Consider the following 18,955-nt stretch of genomic DNA (forward strand, 5'->3'; position numbering starts at 1 on the left):
GGGGGGCTTCGTCTACAAGTCAGTTCCATGTTAATATGGGCACTAGGGTCATCAGCTGGGCAGAAGTTACCTTAGTGCTCCTGCACTACTAAAGAACTCTTCCTTCCCAGACAGATGGAGACACTTACAGCCATAATTCCTAGCTTCACACCAGCCTCAGTAGACCCTGTCGAGAGCTGGTCCCCTTAGATCCTTTTCTCTTGACATGTCTTCCCATTAGCGCCTTCAATTCTGTTTATTTTCTACAAATTAACCACCACCCTTTGCTTTATCATCTGCTTTGGAAGTAGTTTAAAGCAGACCCTACAGTAACTTAAAGTGTAAGGGTCCCGCGAAACGTCGGAGAAAGAGACCACCAAGTGACCACTCATGCAATTGGCAGAAGGGGATTTATTGAACCAGCATGCTGGGGCTCCGTGCCCACTCAAGAAGGGAAAGCAGCCAGAGCCCCGAGCAGGGGCTGAGCACTGCTTAAGTACACTTTTTGGGGAGGGCAGATGGCTTTGTATACATCAGAACAAATCATCATGAGGTGCGGGAAAATTGAACAACAACTCCTAAACATGATTAGTTCATTCATTGGCGGGAACAGGTCAGGCTGGAGTGATAGGTCATTCCTAAGGAGGGGGTTACATTTAAACTGATTGGTCCAGGCCCTGCAATGCCTACGTGCGACCACACAGAGCCCTTATTAAACAATCCAAATAGTCAGGGGAAATATTTACTGGGCAGTTCCAAGCATTGTCTTAACAGCTACAGAAATTTCAGGTTTTGCAGGTAGCATAGAAACCTAACAATACCTAATCCTTTACATTTTAACTCAGACCTTGCAGCTTAGAAACTTTACAACACCCAGTCTTTTACCCTTTAACTTTTACGCTTTAACTTCAATTTCTTTTACCCTTACATTCCCCACTCCTTTTTCTGACTACTTTTAATCTTAAAAGTAATGCATCACAATTATTGAAGGGTTTCACATTTCATGAGTTGTTTTGCGTTCCCTGGAATCATTTTCAACACGGCCTCCATTTTAGATTTCACTCGGTATTAGACCCCAATTTATCTAACTACACTGACTACCTAACTTAAAATCTGGCTTCATTTCCCCCTCTAATTTGGGAACTCCTTACTGCTGTAAGGAAGGGGGGGGGCGAAGAGAATCTTTCTGGCTTCTTCAGGCTGAAAAGGGACGGTGTGGGGCAAGCAGTTTGGAGTCCCCCTTTAAAAATATCGGGTCTATCGAGTGGTCCATGATAAAAGTCCAATTGAGAAGTATTAGGCTGGAGGGCCATTCGAGTGATAGGTGGTCTATAAGAGAAACAAGAATTCATTAATTTACTGGAACCATATTGATGCAGCAATAAATGTCACAGCACAGGAATATGCCAATGAGTATAATGGCCAAGACAGAGACTAACAATGTTTTCCACCAGGAAGTACCAAGAACCAGAAGCTAAGATATTGTTTCCACGACAAAGTTGCTGAGGACATGGCTTCTATCTAAGCATGTAAATCTTTAAGGATATTTGTCACCTTGCCAGAAATGTCAGGGATGTAAACACAACAACTAACATTTAGGTTTACAGATGTCCTTTTTACTAGTATGACCTATGTCTAATAGAGAAACCTTTAATTTTGCTACTTAGGGCTGGATAACCATACTAGCAAACACCAAGCCTACCTGTATAGGTTAGGAATATCTGTGGGCCTTAAACTAAAAACTACTCTGGCGGTTCCTTTTAATAGTTATCAGGTATTCCTGTCTGAGAATCTCTTTTGTAGCCTCTAGTTTACTTATTTTTGGAAGTTACATTTAACTATTATTATCATTTAAAATGTCCAGGAACAGCTGTGCTTTGGCTTTAACTATCTTTGCTAAGTGTTTAAGATGAAGCAAGTCAAACTGACTTTTGTTCTTATCTATTGTCAACAGTCAGCTGAGTTTCCCTGGGAGTCCTCGGGGAACTTCATAGCAGCTTCTCAGTTCTGCTAGTGCCATTTACCTTAGGATGGGTCCAGGCCTTGCTTGACCATGCGGCTTCCCTCAGAAGCATCAGGGATGTCTCCCCTTTTTAATGACCCTCCTCTTTACAGCAAATGCACCGATGGGCTTTCTGTCCTCCGCTGGTCTCATTAATCTCCCTGCTCAGGAGGTTATGTGGCCTAGAGTTGCAGAGCCCTTTGGAGAAGTCCCCTATTCCCTGATTCAGACTGACTCAGAGGGCAAGAGCCGAATATTGGTTTTCTTGGCCCTTTTAATTTAACTAATTTTAAAAACTTGATCTTAAACATCCAGCAAATAAGTTAACAGCCTTATATTAAGAGCACTGGGCTTTAATGTCTATCTCTCTATCCTGTAGGTGATAACTCCTTATCTTATGTTGACCCAGGTTGTGTTCTTAAAGCAATACCTCTTTAAAACATTAACAGGCAATCCTTAAACCATCTATAAGCAAACTACAAAACAAAACTAACTAGGGTAAAAACATATTTAGCTTACATAATGGCTACCTTGAATTCTGGCAGGGTTATACATCATAATTCCCTATTTGAGATCCTAGTAATCTTGGCAAAAACCTACTTTTGGACACAACTTTAACTGTACTGAAATCTGGCTTACTTCTTTCATAGCCACTTTCACATGTAGTGAGATGGGACAGAGCCTTATCTCAAGTAAGGCAGGGCTCTTTATAAATCTCAAGTACTATAGTTCTGAAGCTGATCATTTTACAAAGTTTACATAAATTGTTGTTCAAGTTTACATGAACATTAGCTAACACAACATAATATCACACCTAAAACATGAATTAAAGGCTGAAAGCTTTTAACCTTTTGTAGAAAAGTAGCAAAGTACTTTGGTGTTTTACAATAAAACCTTTACACAGATTAGGCTCTCATTAACTTAAAAATACATTTAAATTGTATCTCAGTGTAAAAAGTAACATGGAACAGTACATATCTTATTGATAACAAGTCCAATCGTAGAACACAAATGATATAAACAAATCTCCAACATGTTTTTTTCTTTTAAGCCTAAAATTACTATACAACTTTAGAACACCAGCTTGATACAATGTTCTTTTGAAGCTTCTGCCTTACAGACTTGTATACCTGGAAGATATGAACACATTAATAGCACCATAATTACATTGATGTTTTTATATTAACCGAGGTTAGCTTTTAAAGTAACAACATTACAATATTGAAAAATAACAGCTGTTGTTTAACCATAGTTGTATAATCTTTAATTTTCTTTAAGATTACTTGCTCAAACTTACACATATAACCAACTTACACAGACCTTCTTTATCACTTACTTAAACCTTCTTAATTACTTAATCACATAGACTCTCTTATCCAGAAACACATTTTCCCTCTATTAAATCTATACCTAAAACTTTCTAGTTTTTCTTTTCCATCTGTTAACCTCCTTCTGTTCACACTTTAAAACAATATCTGTAAATTTCTGAATTTAAGCAGATTATTTTATCGACATCAACATTTTATCTGTTTACCCAATTTAAATTGAACCATTTGAATCACGTGAATCAAAGATATTTGGATCCATTTTTAAATTTTTTTATGAGCGCTCCTCATCTATCAATTGTCATATCACTGCAGGATATATGGACATACACACATACAGACATACCGACATACAACACATAACACAAGTGTAACACCCTTGTAGCTTTTTCAGGTGAAATCTCCATTGCAATGTTTAAAAACTCCACAGTTGATCAGAAAAACATTAACCTAGGTCTGTAGGACCAAAATCATGAGCTCAAAAAAAATACAGAATCTAAGAAAAAGCAAGAGTCCTGAAAAAAAGATGACTGGCCAGTAATTAATAAATACCATATAATTTACTTTTTGGTTGGGGTCTAGTTTGAGTTCAGGTAAAAAGACACTTTAACTCTTTTTTTTTCCCCTTGGGCCTGAAATCTGTCTCCTGCTGAGTGCCCCCCAAGCTTCTTCTATTTGCATATCAGCTTAAGTCCTGGCTGAGGTCTGGAAGGAACTGGGAAAACTGGAATTCTGAGCAGAAACCTCATGCCTAAGGCATTTTAACTATAAATCATAATTTTCAGGTTTAAGATGCAATTCTCAAAATTTTATATCTTTATATCTCTTTACATTAGAAACACTTGCCCACACAAAACTGAAAATAGGATCTTTTTCTGATAACATAAAGGCCACCATCAGAGGAAATTTCCTCAGGATCATTAAGCTGCTTCCTTTGTTCTGAAGTTCCTAAAGTAGTATTAAGTTTTATCATGTATATCCAAAATCAAGCCTTAAAAATTTCCAAGACTGTTGCTAATTAATGTCATTTCAATAAGCCAGACCAACGTTTTAATTTAGCACCCTTTTTTTTTCCTGAATCTTACACACTGAGGGAACAGATATCATATCATAATTTATTATCTTCGCCCAAGTTAATGCACTGGAATACCTAGTGAAATTTTCTCAGGCTACCCAGTTCAAAATTGAAACTTTCTAATTTTTTTTACCCTAAGTATTTAAGTTTTTTAGCATGAACTATCTGAAATCAAACTAAACAATTGCTTAAACCCAACTTTTAACTGCAAGATAGTGCAATGCTTTAGAAACCCATTCAGATACCAGATTGTTACAATAAAAAAATTTATCTTTTAGATACACATTTAGCCAAGATCATCCCCAAGAAACAATCTATAACATCAACACATTACTGCATTTATTGTCTCATTAGTTAAGCAAACAGAGGTGGGGTAATCCCTAAAGTGCAGGTAAGGAAGGAGGAGACTCCCCAAAGCAAAATGGCTTTGGCAGCTGCTGGGAGCCCCTTAGTTCCACCTTTTACTTATAGGATTAGTTCCTCTGGCTTGGTCTGACCCCAGGCACTAGGCATTTCTCACATCTCCTAACTTTTCAGTAGTCAGCTTCCCAAAAAGTTCATCTTCTGCTTGCAGTTGTTTCGAGTTTGAGAAAAGTTTAAGCAAGATATCAAAGTTTTTAGACCCCAGGCATTTCCCTCTGCAGTGGGCGTGCTCAAGCCAACTACGGGAAGAAAAGAAAACACTGCTTCCCTAATCTCGCTCAACAAAGGGGGGTAAAGTTTATCAAAGTTCTTTAAAACACAGCTAAGAGAGGTGTAAAAGGTGAGAACAGAAAAGCTGGCGGTTCTATTGACTTTTGGTCCCTCACAGGAGAAGCATTAGGTTAAAATTTAGCTAAAGTTACTTCCACACATCTAAGGCCGTTTGGAATTTGGGACTCTGCATCGGTCCAAAGTAAAACAATGCCATCACACTTAACAGAGACACAGACAAAAAGACACACAAAGATCATCATGCAGCTCCCGTTCGTTCACAACCCCAAGATCTACAATCTTGTGACTCAGGGAGAATGGAGGGAAAAGGGGGAGGAGCAGAAGGATTGAGTGATAGGATCTTGGGGGAAGGGGTCGGAGTGGAGGCAGGGACCAAGAAAGGCTTCAGGGACAGAGGCGTGGAATGGCTTTGCCCCATACTGGGAGTTACTCAGGCAGAGACAGGGACAATACAAACGTGACACAGAGACAAGGACAAACAGTAAACGGTTAACACAAGTTTAGAGGCAAAGATTAAAGACAGACTGTGAATCTAATCTGAGAGAAAGAATTGCCGGCGAAACCAAACGGGTTGGCAGCACAGTACAAACGAGGGCACTCTTGTCCCTCTACCAACTGGGGGCACTTTCGCCCCCCCCCCCGAATCCTCTAAGGCGTCCCTTAAGAGGAGTGGCCTGTGGATTAGGACACGTCTGTCACCACTGCCAGGGAGAATTTACACTCTCCACTGACGGCCACGCTGCCAACCCAACCAAACCAATCCAAGCCAAAGACCAAACCTGAACCAAAAAGCTCTGAGAACTTACGCTCTCCACCGAGCCAAAAACCAAAAAGCTCTAAGCGATCGCAAAGGAAAAACAAGAAGGAGAAGAAGAAGAGGAAGAAGAAGAGGAAGAGGCACCTTACTTATCCCCTAAAGGAGTCCGTTGGGGGTTTCCTTGTCCGGCAATGCGCTTTTCCCGGCCAATGCACCAAATGTAAGGGTCCCGCGAAACGTCGGAGAAAGAGACCACCAAGTGACCACTCATGCAATTGGCAGAAGGGGATTTATTGAACCAGCATGCTGGGGCTCCGTGCCCACTCAAGAAGGGAAAGCAGCCCAGAGCCCCGAGCAGGGGCTGAGCACTGCTTAAGTACACTTTTTGGGGAGGGCGGAGGGCTTTGTATACATCAGAACAAATCATCATGAGGCGCGGGAAAACTGAACAACAACTCCTAAACACGATTAGTTCATTCACTGGCGGGAACAGGTCAGGCTGGAGTGATAGGTCATTCCTAAGGAGGGGGTTACATTTAAACTGATTGGTCCAGGCCCTGCAATGCCTACGTGCGACCACACAGAGCCCTTATTAAACAACCAATAGTCAGGGGGAATATTTACTGGGCAGTTCCAAGCATTGTCTTAACAGCTACAGAAATTTCAGGTTTTGCAGGTAGCATAGAAACCTAACAATACCTAATCCTTTACATTTTAACTCAGACCTTGCAGCTTAGAAACTTTACAACACCCGGTCTTTTACCCTTTAACTTTTACGCTTTAACTTCAATTTCTTTTACCCTTACAGGGGGACACTTGTGACTTTGCCAAGCATTTCACTGCTCCTTGCTAGCTGCTACCTAACAGTAGATTAGAGAAGGAGGCCACTGCTGACCCCCCAGAGATGAGAGGATTGTAGAGGAACACTGGGATTCTCAGTGGTGAACACTTGTCCAGCAGGTGCGAGGCCATGGGCTCCATCCCCAGTGCCACAGAAGGAAAAAGAACATTGCCAACAATCGTTCACTGACAAATAGAAAATGTAGACAAAATGGACCAATTCCAAGAAAGGCACAAAGTGAAACTGACTCAAGGAGAGGCACAATCTGAACAGACTACACAGAAGGGAGAGATCACACTAGTAATGGAAAACCCGGGCCAGGGGGCCTCACCAAGTCCCACGGGCTGTTTGAAAGCAGTATGAACTCACCACAGACCTTCCCAAGGAGCAGAGGCTGGGGCACCTACCAGCCCACATTCTGAGGCCATGATCCCATTGCGCCTGCACCAGGTAAAATATCTCATGGAAAGAAGACTGCTGATGAAGTCCAGTGCAGAAATCACATCAAAACAGACCCCACAGAAGCCACCGACAGAGAAAACCACACACCGTGATCCAGGATTTATCCCAGGCGTACAAGTTTGGTTCAACATCCAAATTAGTATAATAAATTATATCAACAGAATAAAGAGGAAAAGTCACAAGACTATCTTGCTAGACACACAAAAATAATTTGATGAAATCCCCTAGCTTTTCATGATAAAAATGTTCAACCCACTAGGAACAGCAGGGGACTTCTAGGTGGTCAAGGGAACCTATAAAAACCCACAGCAGATCTCGAGCTAAACGGGGAGAAGATGCTCCTTGCTCCCCAAGAAACAGACCCCATGGCTGCCATTCAGCACCAGCCTGTGAGGCCTCGCCAGAGCACTGAGGGAAGAAAGGCACCTGGACTACATACAAAGAAGGAGACTGTCTCCTTCTGTAGGTGACATGGTCACTTGCATGGAGAATCACGAGGAATCCACTCAAAATAATATTGCATCGCATCCCTTTCCCTGCAGGAGAGAGCGTGGGCCACAGAGTCTGCGGGTCAGGAGCAGCCAGCTGACTGGCAACCAACCCCCGAAAAGCAGACCTGTGGTGGAGGTGCAGGAGATGGAATATAAAGAGAATCTCCTTTCTCCCGAGGGGGAATGGCTCCGCTTTGCTATGACTCAGATGTGGAGAATCATGACCACCCATGACCAGTCCTTGGGGCCTGCAGGAGTGGTGGAGAAGCACAGCCTTGGTGTCCAACTTGCTGCCCCGTCCCCACCCAGCCCCAGAAGAGGACTGAGGAATCTGAGATGAAGCACGTGGATATCACCAAAGGGCACCATGCAAAATACCTGTGAGGAGCTGCCTTCCAAGGCAAGCACAAAGTGACAGAGCCAGGCAGACCTCAGCCATCCAGCATGGCCTTTGTTCAGCAGCCAGTCAGGCCTCAGAGGGGCACTCTTTCTGGTTAGAAAATGGCCCCTGGTGACAGGAAGGGTGTGGGTTTCTGTAGTTTACATTGGGAGATGACTTCGTAGTGAAGCCTTTAACAGGATGTGGGCAACAAGCTGCAGATATCTGGAGCTTGTTTTCGGTGGGCACAGTTTTATTAAGCAGGGTTTTCACAGTGCAGGGATGGAGGATTCAGAGTTCAGGGTCCAGTGGTCATCTTGTCCTCCAGGGGTCAGAGTACTGTCTTGGGGAACAAGATCGATGTGTAGTTTCATGTCACTGGGAGAGAATTTATTTGGGAAGGGATCCGTCTTCCCAGGGGCTGCTATTTTGGGATTGATGATTGTCTCATTTCCAGGGTTTGTTTTGTCACTGGAAATGATTTATTCAAAGGATTGAAATTTTGGCGTCTCTCTCCTTCCCTCCTCCCAGGTCACACACCATCTTTGGTTGATGGGGGGTGGGGTATTCTTTCCACATTCTTCACCAAGAAGCTATTGTCTGCAAAAATAACCCTGGCTGGCTCACGGGGGTGGGTGAACCGTGGCCTGGGGCCCTCTGCTCAAGGGATCAGGGAAGCAAGACCTTCCTGATCCTGGGCCTGGAAGGGTACTTCATCAGGTGGGTACACCAGATGGGGGTGGAGATCTGCAGGGTGACACTCAGGGTAAAGGCAAATCTGATGATTTTTAATTCGTTAGAAGCCAGAGTCGATCTTTTCTGTTTCAGTCTTTTTTTTCCCCCTGCAGTGCTGGTGATAGAACCCAGGGTCTCAATATGCCAGACAGGCGCTGACCGTGGAGAGACCCCAGCCTTAGCCTGTCCCTGTACATGCAGTTATTGCCACTGTGACAGTGGTTCACCTTTTGAATATAGCCCTCCTTGCTCCAAGGCTTACTTTTTAAAAGATGTTTTTTTCTCTTCTCCCCTCTCCCCTCCCTAACAAGATTAGGGAGACAGGGTTATCTTCTCTTCCCTGTAATTAATTATCCTTGAACACACCCACCACAGGAAGGAGATGTCTGCCAGAGGATCTAAGTGAATATTTCCCAAATTAACAAGTGAACCCTAACACATTATCAGGATGCCCTGGGACCCCCTACAAGGGCACACCTGGAATGCAGCCCTTGAAGAGCATCTTTAAAAGCCCCCTATTTTCTCTTCACAGGGAGAAATCACTGCCTCTGGAACAGGAGTCCCCTCTACTTTTCCTTTGCTAGCAAAGCCATAAACCTTCTTTTTCCTTTTTCTCAAAACATGTCCTCATTATTAAATTGGCGTGAAGTGGCATTAGGGACAAGTGATGAACCCAACCTCATTCTATCCTAAGATTGGGAGCCATCTCATCAAAAAGTCACGAAAAGTTCATTTCTGTTTTACTAAGATATTTATTTGGCCTGACCATATTCTGAGAGCTAATCTTGTTTGGAATCCTTGTCTGTGATCTAAACTCACCCAGGCCTGGCTCTCCTTGACCAGATAACAACCCTCCCTAAAACCCGAGCAGCACCTCATAAATACTGATGTTGGAATCTCAATTTATTTTCTACTCTGAAATGTTAAGCCATGTAGATCATTAACCTGCTATCTGCCTTTGTATGACGCTTGCCAGAATCCTGTTAGCTCTAAGTTCCCAAGACACTCCCCCTTTGTAACTTTTTGTGCTATAAAACCTTTTTTCCTGGAGAGCTGGGGTGCTGTTCTTTAGCCCAGCTTTGGGTGAGACAGCTGCTGACCACCTCTGTCTGTGTACACAATATAAGCTTGCTTTAATTTGATTTAAAATTGGAGTCAGTGGTCATTTCTTTGCATCGTGGCTCAACAACAGAGCTTTTGGTAACACCACCTTTGTGAATGTGACAGGGAACTTTCTAGAAGTTTTATTTTATTTTCTGCCAGCAGCCTAGGGACCAGTTTGACACTCACTGACCCTCACTAACCCCTGTTCTCATGTTCTGATGTAAATGAGCAACATCTGCTCCTGCCTCGCTTCCGACTGAGGGACTGAGGTGCTGCTGCTGTGGGTGAGGCAGAGCGCCCAGGGACTCTGCACACAGCTGCACGAGGGAGTAAGCATATAACTAACCTGGGTTTTAGGAGAGAGCGTGTGGAATGTGTCCCACGTGCTAAATATTTTTGAGGGTCCTGGAGAGTTCACAGTCTAAGTGCCTGGAGATGGGTCCTCGGTGTCGGTGTGTACTCCTGGCCTGGCCTGCACAGGATGCTACCCTGAGAGCTCCCTACCACATGTAGAATGTGAGGAGGGACTAGCCTGTCTCGTTTATTTGATATGAGCATGACTTCCCAGAACTTGAGGTTAAACACTATTATATTCTTGTTCTTCACTCAACTATTACCTTTAATTAAAATTAAGAACTCATGACTCTAATAATTAATTCATATAAACTATGAATTACCTAAGTCATATAAAAATGAAAAAGTCATCATCCCTCACAAAGTCCAGCACTGTGGTTTTCATGTGCACTTGGCCTCACAGGGGTTGAAACCAGGGGAGCCTTCTCCACACGCTCTATCCTCAGGTAGGGCCTGCCTGCGGGACCAGCTGGGGGCAGGCAGAAGGCTGTGCAGGAAGTGCCCCCCCTCTGCAGCCAGTCCCAGTCGTAACTTGAAACCCAGGGTTGTGTTCTCCCCCTTCTGCATGGAAAGTCACCAAATCAAAAACACCAGGAAATAGAAAGTTCTGAGAAAAAGAAACTGTTGGGCACGGGTGGCCCTCACCACTTCCAGTGCCACCATCATCTCTTCTTCCCACCACCAGCCTCACTGTCCAAGCCTTCTTCCCAGGATTTCTGTTGCACAAAGCCAGGAGATGCACAAGGAGGAGTATGAAGTATCTGTGATGGGAGGTGGCCATACCTCTGCCCCCAAGACGACCACCGTGATCAACATGCCCAGAGACATCTCTGTGCCCGACCATGTGGTCTGGTCCCTGTTCAACACGCTCTTCATGAACTTCTGCTGCCTGGGCTTCATAGCCTTCGCCTACTCCGTGAAGGTGTGTGTGCTGTGGGGGGGGCTGGGCAGTGGGAGGGGCGGGGGGGGGAAGTGCATGGGAGGCTGATACTCCACCTGCACCTGGGGTGTGTGGGTCTGTGTGTGCTGGGGGAGCTGCTGTGGATCACCCCCTATGGCTGGTGTCCATTGACCCTGTGTGCCCTCCTCTTTCTGGGTAAGTGTGGGGGGCATTAGGGGATCTCCCAGGGCAGGCACAGGAGGGAGCAGCCTGGGAATCTGGGGTCACTCTTGTCCCCATCCCCAACCCAGAGGACTTCTCCCTATGCCCAATGGCAGAAATACCCGCTGCACACTGCAGAGTGTGGCACCCCAGGCTGTCTCCCAAGCTGGGGTGAGCAGCCAGCACTGGGGCCTGCTGCACAGTCTGAGTGTGTGAGGGACAAGAGCAGAGAGGACCCTGGGGGCCTGGGCCTAGCACCTGCCTCTCCCCTGACCCTCTGCATCTGGTCTCCCCAGTCTAGGGACAGGAAGATGGTGGGTGACATAACGGGGGCCCAGGCCTTTGCCTCCACTGCCAAGTGCCTGAACATCTGGGCCCTGATCTTCAACATCATCCTGACCATCGGCGCCATCGTGATTCTCATCATCTTCTCGGCAGCGATTGTCCAGGCTATTTCACAGATGAAAAACCATCCTGGGGGCTTCTAGTCTTGCCATGTCCTGACCCCCTAGCTGGCCCTGCACCCTGGGCTGAGGCTCTGCCCCTGCACTCCACGCTTTCTGAAATATTGACACGCACCCATCTGTCCACCGTGGGATTCAATAAAGTGCACTGTACTCGGGTGTGCTGTGATCTCGCCTGGGGAGGGGTCTGCTGGCAGTCCCAGCCTGGCGCAGGATCTGAACCCCTCTCCCTCTGCTGTCGCATGCGTGTCCCACGTTCTGCAAGTTCCTGACTTCTTGCTGTGGGTGCTCAGTGCCAGGTGGCCTCTGGCTTTCCCCGTATTTGGTGGCTGCAGGCAGAAGGAGACTGAACTTCCTGTGGCCCCAGGCCTCCAGGAAGGCCCTAGGAACAGAAATCAGGGAGCCCACACAGCCCAGAGGTGGGACAGTAGCTCAGGGTCTCTGGCCTTCAGGAGAAAACAAAACTCTGCCCAGTCACACCTGAGACCTGGGTTTGAGTTTAGTTTTGTGTCTGGCCTTGAGTGGTGGTGACCTTAGGGGCACCCCTGGGCTGACCTTGCCCTGGAGACGGCTGACGTGGGAGCTGGAGGGCCTGCCTCCCCTAAGAGCACTGGCTGATCGGCCGCCCAAAGAGGCCCAGAGCTCTTGGCTGCGACTGCACAGCCCAGACAGGCTGGGCCTGAGCCCTCCAGTCCCTCAGCAGCACTCCTACTCCAGGGGACCCAGGGACGCAGACCAAGGGGACTCTGGTGCACAGGAACACGAGATGCTACCCCAGCAGCTCGCCCAGGACCGGTCCCTGCCGCCGCCGACCTCAGCACCGCGGTCAAGTGACGGAGACTGAGGCGGTGGTCCTTCCGCGCACCCCTCGCTCGCCAAACCCAGTCCCTGGCTCTTCCGCCCGCCGGCGCGAGTGACCCTCCTCATGCACGTGGACACAGCCTCCGATCTCCGCCTCCGCTCTGGCGACCACCCCTTGCAAGTCTCCGGGAGCCCCAGGGTGGGGGTGATGACTTCTCCGCGTGTCCCCCCAGGGTATCCTTGCGAGTCCCTGGAGGTCATTGTACTGAGTCACCCTAGCCCCGTCGCTCAAATCCACGCGGTGTCGTGGGACTGAGACACGTCCTGCAGCTCTTTGCTGCCTAAACCGCCCAAGTGGGTTTGAAATGCACCCCAAAATCCCTGGGGACGGCAAGTTGGGTTCTGGGAGTGCGGTGTGCTGGCGGGGGAGACCAGGGCTGGCTCTGACTAGGAAGGGGCCCGCGGCTCTTCTGCAGGCTCCAGGGCTTGGTATGTGCTCGGGGTGGCAGCACCTCTGTCCATGTGTGAGGCCCCCGTCTTTTCCTCCCACCTGGACTCTGGCCAGAAGAGCTGCCTGGGTTGGGACTTCCGCCGATAAGACTGCGCGAAGACCCCTTCTAGCGGTGACTCAGCTTACCACCACGCACGGTCCACCTGTGCCTCCCTGTGAGGTCAGACGGTGCCCCGTTTGATTTTCAGGATTGGGGCTGAGACATACGCCAGCGTGGGCAAATCTTGTGTGTACCGCTCCCAGCGAGGATGCCCCCATGGCCCTCACCCCAGGGTGACCAGCAATTCTGCACCCACCCGCCTGCGAGTCCTAGGGCCGTTTCCCCACTCCATAGCCCCTCCGCAAGGCAAAGAGGCCTAGACCTCATCAGTCCTGCCCATGCCCAGGCACCCCCAGAACACGCCACGCCCAGTGGACCCTGCTGACCTTCTTTGGGCCGGCCTATCAGCCACTGCTCCTGGCGGGAGCACATTCCCTTCTCCGCATGAACAGCCCTGGACAAGTTCCCTCCAGGGAAAGTCTTCTTAGCTGGCTACTCACTCTGCCCCGCGGAGGAGGACACTTCCAAGTTCACTGTGGGCCTTGCAGTGCCGGCTGCCTACAGGGACCTGAGGAGTGCGCACCCACGCGCGGCCAGACCACCCTCAGTCCAAGACCAGCTGGGTCTTCCCCTCTGCCCTCCTATGGGGACCCCACCCCAAATCTGGGCTGGGAAACGTTCTGGGTCTTGCCAGTCCATCTTTATTCATCCCTGCGGGTTGTGCCCGTGGCAGGCAGGGGGCGCCGCTGGGCTTCAGCCTGCAGAAGGTGCTCTCTGCTCAGGAGCTTCCATCCACCCAGGTGACCCTCTCAGGCTCCTCTGGCTCCAACACCTGGCACCCAGGGACAGCGAGAGCACTCTGTCTGCGGACCAGGCACAAGTACAGCGATTCGCTTGAGAGACTCCAGATCTGGGGCACTGGTGGGCACAGGCCGGGGGGCCTAGGAACTTGGCAGGTGGATCTGCAGGTGACCCTCAGGACAGAACAGACAGGCTTCAGCTTGAAGGGTCACTGCTCCAAGGTTCTGAGCAGAAGGAACTGTCCTCCCAGGCCCTGGCAGGACCCTGTGGAGCCACGTGGGAGGAAGGCCCAGCTCCACAGTGTGTGGGCAACTCTAGAACTAGAGCTAGAACTCACACCCAGGGCCCTGGGTCCCCATCTTGCAGAGACATATTCCTGAGCCAGCACAGTAGGGGTTCAGGCAGTTGGACTGGAGCTCTCAGAGTCTGCCCCAACATCCCTGAGAGGTCACCAGGTTTGACACTTCCTTCTGCAGTGAGCCCACAACTGAGGTCTCTGCCCCTCTGCCAGCCACTGGCTGCTCCCCATGAAACAGGAGAATGGATAGTGCCCAGTGGACAGGAGGAAGCAGCAGCCGGGATGGAGCCAGACGTGGCTGGGTCAGGAGGCCCTGGCAGGGTCTCTCTCTGTCACCACTCTCTAGAGACACAGGAGCCCCCATCCATCCAACAAGGCCAGGGCTACACACATCCACCCCAGAACCCAAAGAGGTGATAGAGGGCAAGGGGACTCAGCACACAGTGCTCCCTTGGTCAGGGCTCAGAGGTTGTAGAGAGCCACACCCAGGATCCTGGTCAGCTGCTGCCCACAGCAGGAGGCCAGACAGCAGAGGGAGAGGGGTTCAGATCCTGCACCAGACTGTGACTGCCAGCAGACCCCTCCCTAGGCGAGATCACAGCACACCCGAGTACAATGCACTTTATTGAATCCCACGGTGGACAGATGGGTGCATGTAAATGCTTCAGAAAGCGTGGAGTGCAGGGGCAGGGCCTCAGCCCAGGGTGCAGGGCCAGCTAGGGGGTCAGGACATGGCAAGACTAGAAGCCCCCAGGATGGTTTTTCATCTGTGAAATAGCCTGGACAATCGCTGCCGAGAAGATGATGAGAATCACGATGGCGCCGATGGTCAGGATGATGTTGAAGATCAGGGCCCAGATGTTCAGGCACTTGGCAGTGGAGGCGAAGGCCTGGGCCCCAGTTATGTCACCCACCATCTTCCTGTCCCTAGACTGGGGAGACCAGATGCAGAGGGTCAGGGGAGAGGCAGGTGCTAGGCCCAGGCCCCCAGGGTCCTCTCTGCTCTTGTCCCTCACACACTCAGACTGTGCAGCAGGCCCCAGTGCTGGCTGCTCACCCCAGCTTGGGAGACAGCCTGGGGTGCCACACTCTGCAGTGTGCAGCGGGTATTTCTGCCATTGGGCATAGGGAGAAGTCCTCTGGGTTGGGGATGGGGACAAGAGTGACCCCAGATTCCCAGGCTGCTCCCTCCTGTGCCTGCCCTGGGAGATCCCCTAATGCCCCCCACACTTACCCAGAAAGAGGAGGGCACACAGGGTCAATGGACACCAGCCATAGGGGGTGATCCACAGCAGATCCCCAGCACACACAGACCCACACACCCCAGGTGCAGGTGGAGTGTCAGCCTCCCATGCACTCCCCCCCCGCCCCTCCCACTGCCCAGCCCCCCCCACAGCACACACACCTTCACGGAGTAGGCGAAGGCTATGAAGCCCAGGCAGCAGAAGTTCATGAAGAGCGTGTTGAACAGGGACCAGACCACATGGTCGGGCACAGAGATGTCTCTGGGCATGTTGATCACGGTGGTTGTCATGGGAGCTGAGCCCTGGGGTGCCCCCAGCACGGCTACCTCATGTTCCTCCTGGAGCTTTTCATAGTGTGTGGGGCGCCCAGTATTGGGGTACATCAAGACGGTGTGCGGAGTCTGGTTCATGCTGCTCACAAGGGGCCCAGCTGCAGAGTGGCTGGAGGGTTGCTGTCTGGCCCACCCTTTCCCGAGTACTTTCGGTTTCTCAGAAGTTTCGTTTTCCTGGCTGTTGTGAGCTGGTGATTTGCAGAATGTTGAGGGGTGGAACTAAATCCTGAGGATCAAATTTCTCTAGGGCAGAGTGGGAGGAAGGACCAGGTGGGCGGTGCTTTCTGTCCAGGAACCCAAATCAGTACCTCTCAGCTGATCCCTCCTGTTCGGGCTGTGGGGGTCCTGGGGTCTTTTCCCAGGCCTGGGAGACTCCACAGTCTGGTCAACAGCAGCAGGAGCTCAGGTCCACATTGAGGGCTGGGCCAGTCCCATAGGGTCCCTCTACTCCCAGCTCCCTAAGGGCTTCCCGAGAGCCCACACTGCACTGTTGACACAGAAGTAAAGGTCAGTCAGCCAGTGTTGAATGCTGGGGGTGGAGAGGGTGGGGACTCATTATCCTAGAGCTAAAAGTTGGTACCTCCAGGCTCATTCTCGCCGGCACCACAAGGATTAATAAAGAGGGGCATTCTCAGTGGATGAGAATTTGCAGGGTCAGTCTTATTCAAACTCTGGAAACACACCTGGAGGCTAATCGGTAGACATGTTAATGAGCACCTTCAAGGCCTATTTCAAATGTAAAAGACCCCGTGGATCTCTTGTGGGAACAGCAGCATCCAGAGATGAAATAGGGGATGTAGGGGTGAACCCAGGTGGAAAGGAGCAGGGTAGCCTTGATACTTTGTTGCTGTTGTTGTTCTAATTAGTTATACACCAAAGCAGACTGCACTTCAATTCATTGTACACAAATGGAACACTGACTTTTCATTTCTCTGGTTGTACAGTGTTGGGTGCAGGGCAGGCTGAACAGATGTTGGCTGCAAGATAGCCCACGCACTCAAACACCCTCTATCTGGTCCTCTATCACCTGTTTGCCTCAAGTCTGAACATTCAACCCTGCTTAAGGCTGAACACTCAACCCCCCCTTGGGCCAACAAGGCAGCTTGCAGACCCAGAGGCCCCATTAGATTTGGGCTATAAAAACTCCCTCCTGCCAGGTCCCCCTCTCTCTTGCTCTCTCTCTCTTGCTCTTTATCTTTCTTACGCGCGCTCTCTGTCTCGCTCTTGCTCTCTCCCTGTTCATCTCTTCTCTTTTCTCTCTCTCTCTTTCCTTCTTTCCTTTCTCTTTGTTGCACTGCTGCAATAAAGATCTTTTGGTTGCTCCGAGTGTTGTGGTCACTTTCCTTTCATACAGGAAGTAGAGTTGCACCACATGTGCAATCATACTTCCTACGTGTACCTTGGGTAATGACAATCATCTCATTCCACCATCTTTCCTACCCCCATTCCCCCCCTTTCCCTCATTCCCCTTTGCCCAATCATAGTTCCTCCATTCCCCCCCACCCAAACACACACACACACCCATTATTGGTCAGCATCCACTAATCAGAGTGAACATTTGCCTTTGGTTTGGTGGAATTGGCTTACTTTGCTTAGGATGATATTCTCCAACTCCATCCATTTACCTGCAAACGCCATAATTTTGTTCTCTTTTAATGCTGAGTAATATTCCATTTGTCTATGTATCACAGTTTCTCTCCATTCATCTATTAAAGGGCATATAGGTTGCTTCCTTCAATGCCTGTTTTACATTTTGCTCCATGCTCTGCCCAGAACAATGTATAAGCTCCTGAGCTGGTACACTAAAATGTTTATCTCTTCTCATTTAAACAAGTCCTGCTGTGTTTACTTTCCTCCATGATAGTATGTTATTCTTCAGAATGTCGCAGAAAAGAACCAAGAGGAATTAGTCTCATCTCAAAACTCCAGTTTCATGAGGCCTATAAGAAAGTTACGTCAGGTCCACCCCCTCCCACGGAGACCCAGCTCTGAGTCACCTTCTCTTTGTTATACTAGTGATGAGAATCAAAGCTATTTCCCAGATTGGAAGATTGAACACCCAAGAAACACGGAGGCTGAAAAACCAGCCTCTGCCTCAGAGCAAAGCCTGTCCAAGGAAGGGACATCACCTTTGTCCTTGGAAATGTTACCGCTGTTGGCCGGTGATGAGTCCTTGCTTCCCCGATGTTGAAAAATAACACCAGAGAAGCACGCCGAGGCAAGGTCAGAGTGGAAATTAGAAGTTTATTAAAGGACAGCAGAAAAGACTTCTCCCAGAGGAAGAAGGGGACCCAAGAGGTGGAATCCGTGGAAGTGCGGTTGTCTCCCCTTTTTATAGTTTTGGTGATGGAATGGGAGGAAGGGTTGGGACACAGGTAATCTGGGCAGGAAGGACTTCATTAACACTTCTTTGGGATGGGCTATCTCCCAATCTGTTGGAGGCTGTTTCCAGGGTTCCATTAACATTTCTTTGGGGTGGACTTTGGCCTAGGGCCTTTCCGGGACTTCATTAACATTCCATGAGTTGTCCTGCGTTTCCGGAATCATTTTAGATCTTACTCGATATTAGACCCGATTTACCTAACTACACTGACTACCTAATTTTAAATCTGGCTTCAGAAAGACCCACAGAGCACTCCTAGGCACATTCCCACCCTGCTAAGTGGTTTATCTACAAATGACAGGAGAGACCTGCTGTGCCAGGTGTCCATGACTCAGTCAGCCTAGGTGGGGACCCTTAGCAACCCCCTAGCAGCCACCAATCAGCATGAGACAGGGCAATTCCTGGGATGCCAGATGACCCTCCCAGTAGTTTATGGCGGTTGATAACATGTTGGGAAACCATGTAGATCAGCACGAACACCCCTCTTGGCTTAAACCAATCAGTTCAAATGAATCCCCCTCTTGTAGTAACCAATCACCCCTACCCAACTTGTTCCGACCAGTGAATGTGTTAATCGTGTTTTAGAGTTGTTATTTGATTTTCCCGCAGTGTGTGATGATTTGCTAAGAGATGCTATGATGTATGTGAAGTCCCTGCCCTCTCCAAAGAATGTATAAAACTGATGCAAACCCTGGGCTCGGGGCCTCTCAGCGTCACCAGTTGCTGTGTGTGCGCGCGGAGGACCAAGCTAGCTCGCAATA

General features: G+C 48.8%; 2 protein-coding genes and 1 long non-coding RNA gene across 3 annotated transcripts; 1 reads left to right on the plus strand and 2 right to left on the minus strand.

Moving 5' to 3' along the window:
- Positions 1–370: 370 nt before the first annotated feature.
- On the minus strand, positions 371–8,099 carry LOC139707038 (uncharacterized). Its single transcript, XR_011708643.1, has 2 exons — positions 8,025–8,099; positions 371–1,308 (listed from the first exon to the last, which is right to left on the minus strand). It is a non-coding gene; the product is annotated as an uncharacterized lncRNA (long non-coding RNA).
- Positions 8,100–10,812: 2,713 nt separating this feature from the next.
- Positions 10,813–11,943, plus strand: LOC139706835 (interferon-induced transmembrane protein 1-like). Its single transcript, XM_071615876.1, has 2 exons — positions 10,813–11,140; positions 11,617–11,943. The coding sequence occupies exons 1-2, from the start codon at positions 10,955–10,957 to the stop codon at positions 11,806–11,808; spliced, it is 378 nt and encodes a 125-aa protein (XP_071471977.1). The 5' UTR covers positions 10,813–10,954; the 3' UTR covers positions 11,809–11,943.
- Positions 11,944–14,841: 2,898 nt separating this feature from the next.
- LOC139706834 (interferon-induced transmembrane protein 1-like) lies at positions 14,842–16,013 on the minus strand. The gene is made up of 2 exons (XM_071615875.1): positions 15,641–16,013; positions 14,842–15,167 (listed from the first exon to the last, which is right to left on the minus strand). Exons 1-2 carry the CDS (start codon positions 15,887–15,889, stop codon positions 14,976–14,978), a joined length of 441 nt encoding a protein of 146 aa, XP_071471976.1. The 5' UTR covers positions 15,890–16,013; the 3' UTR covers positions 14,842–14,975.
- Between the last annotated feature and the right edge of the window lie 2,942 nt (positions 16,014–18,955).

Source organism: Marmota flaviventris, chromosome 9 (genome assembly GCF_047511675.1).
Source record: "Marmota flaviventris isolate mMarFla1 chromosome 9, mMarFla1.hap1, whole genome shotgun sequence".
Classification (NCBI taxonomy): Eukaryota; Metazoa; Chordata; class Mammalia; order Rodentia; family Sciuridae; genus Marmota; species Marmota flaviventris.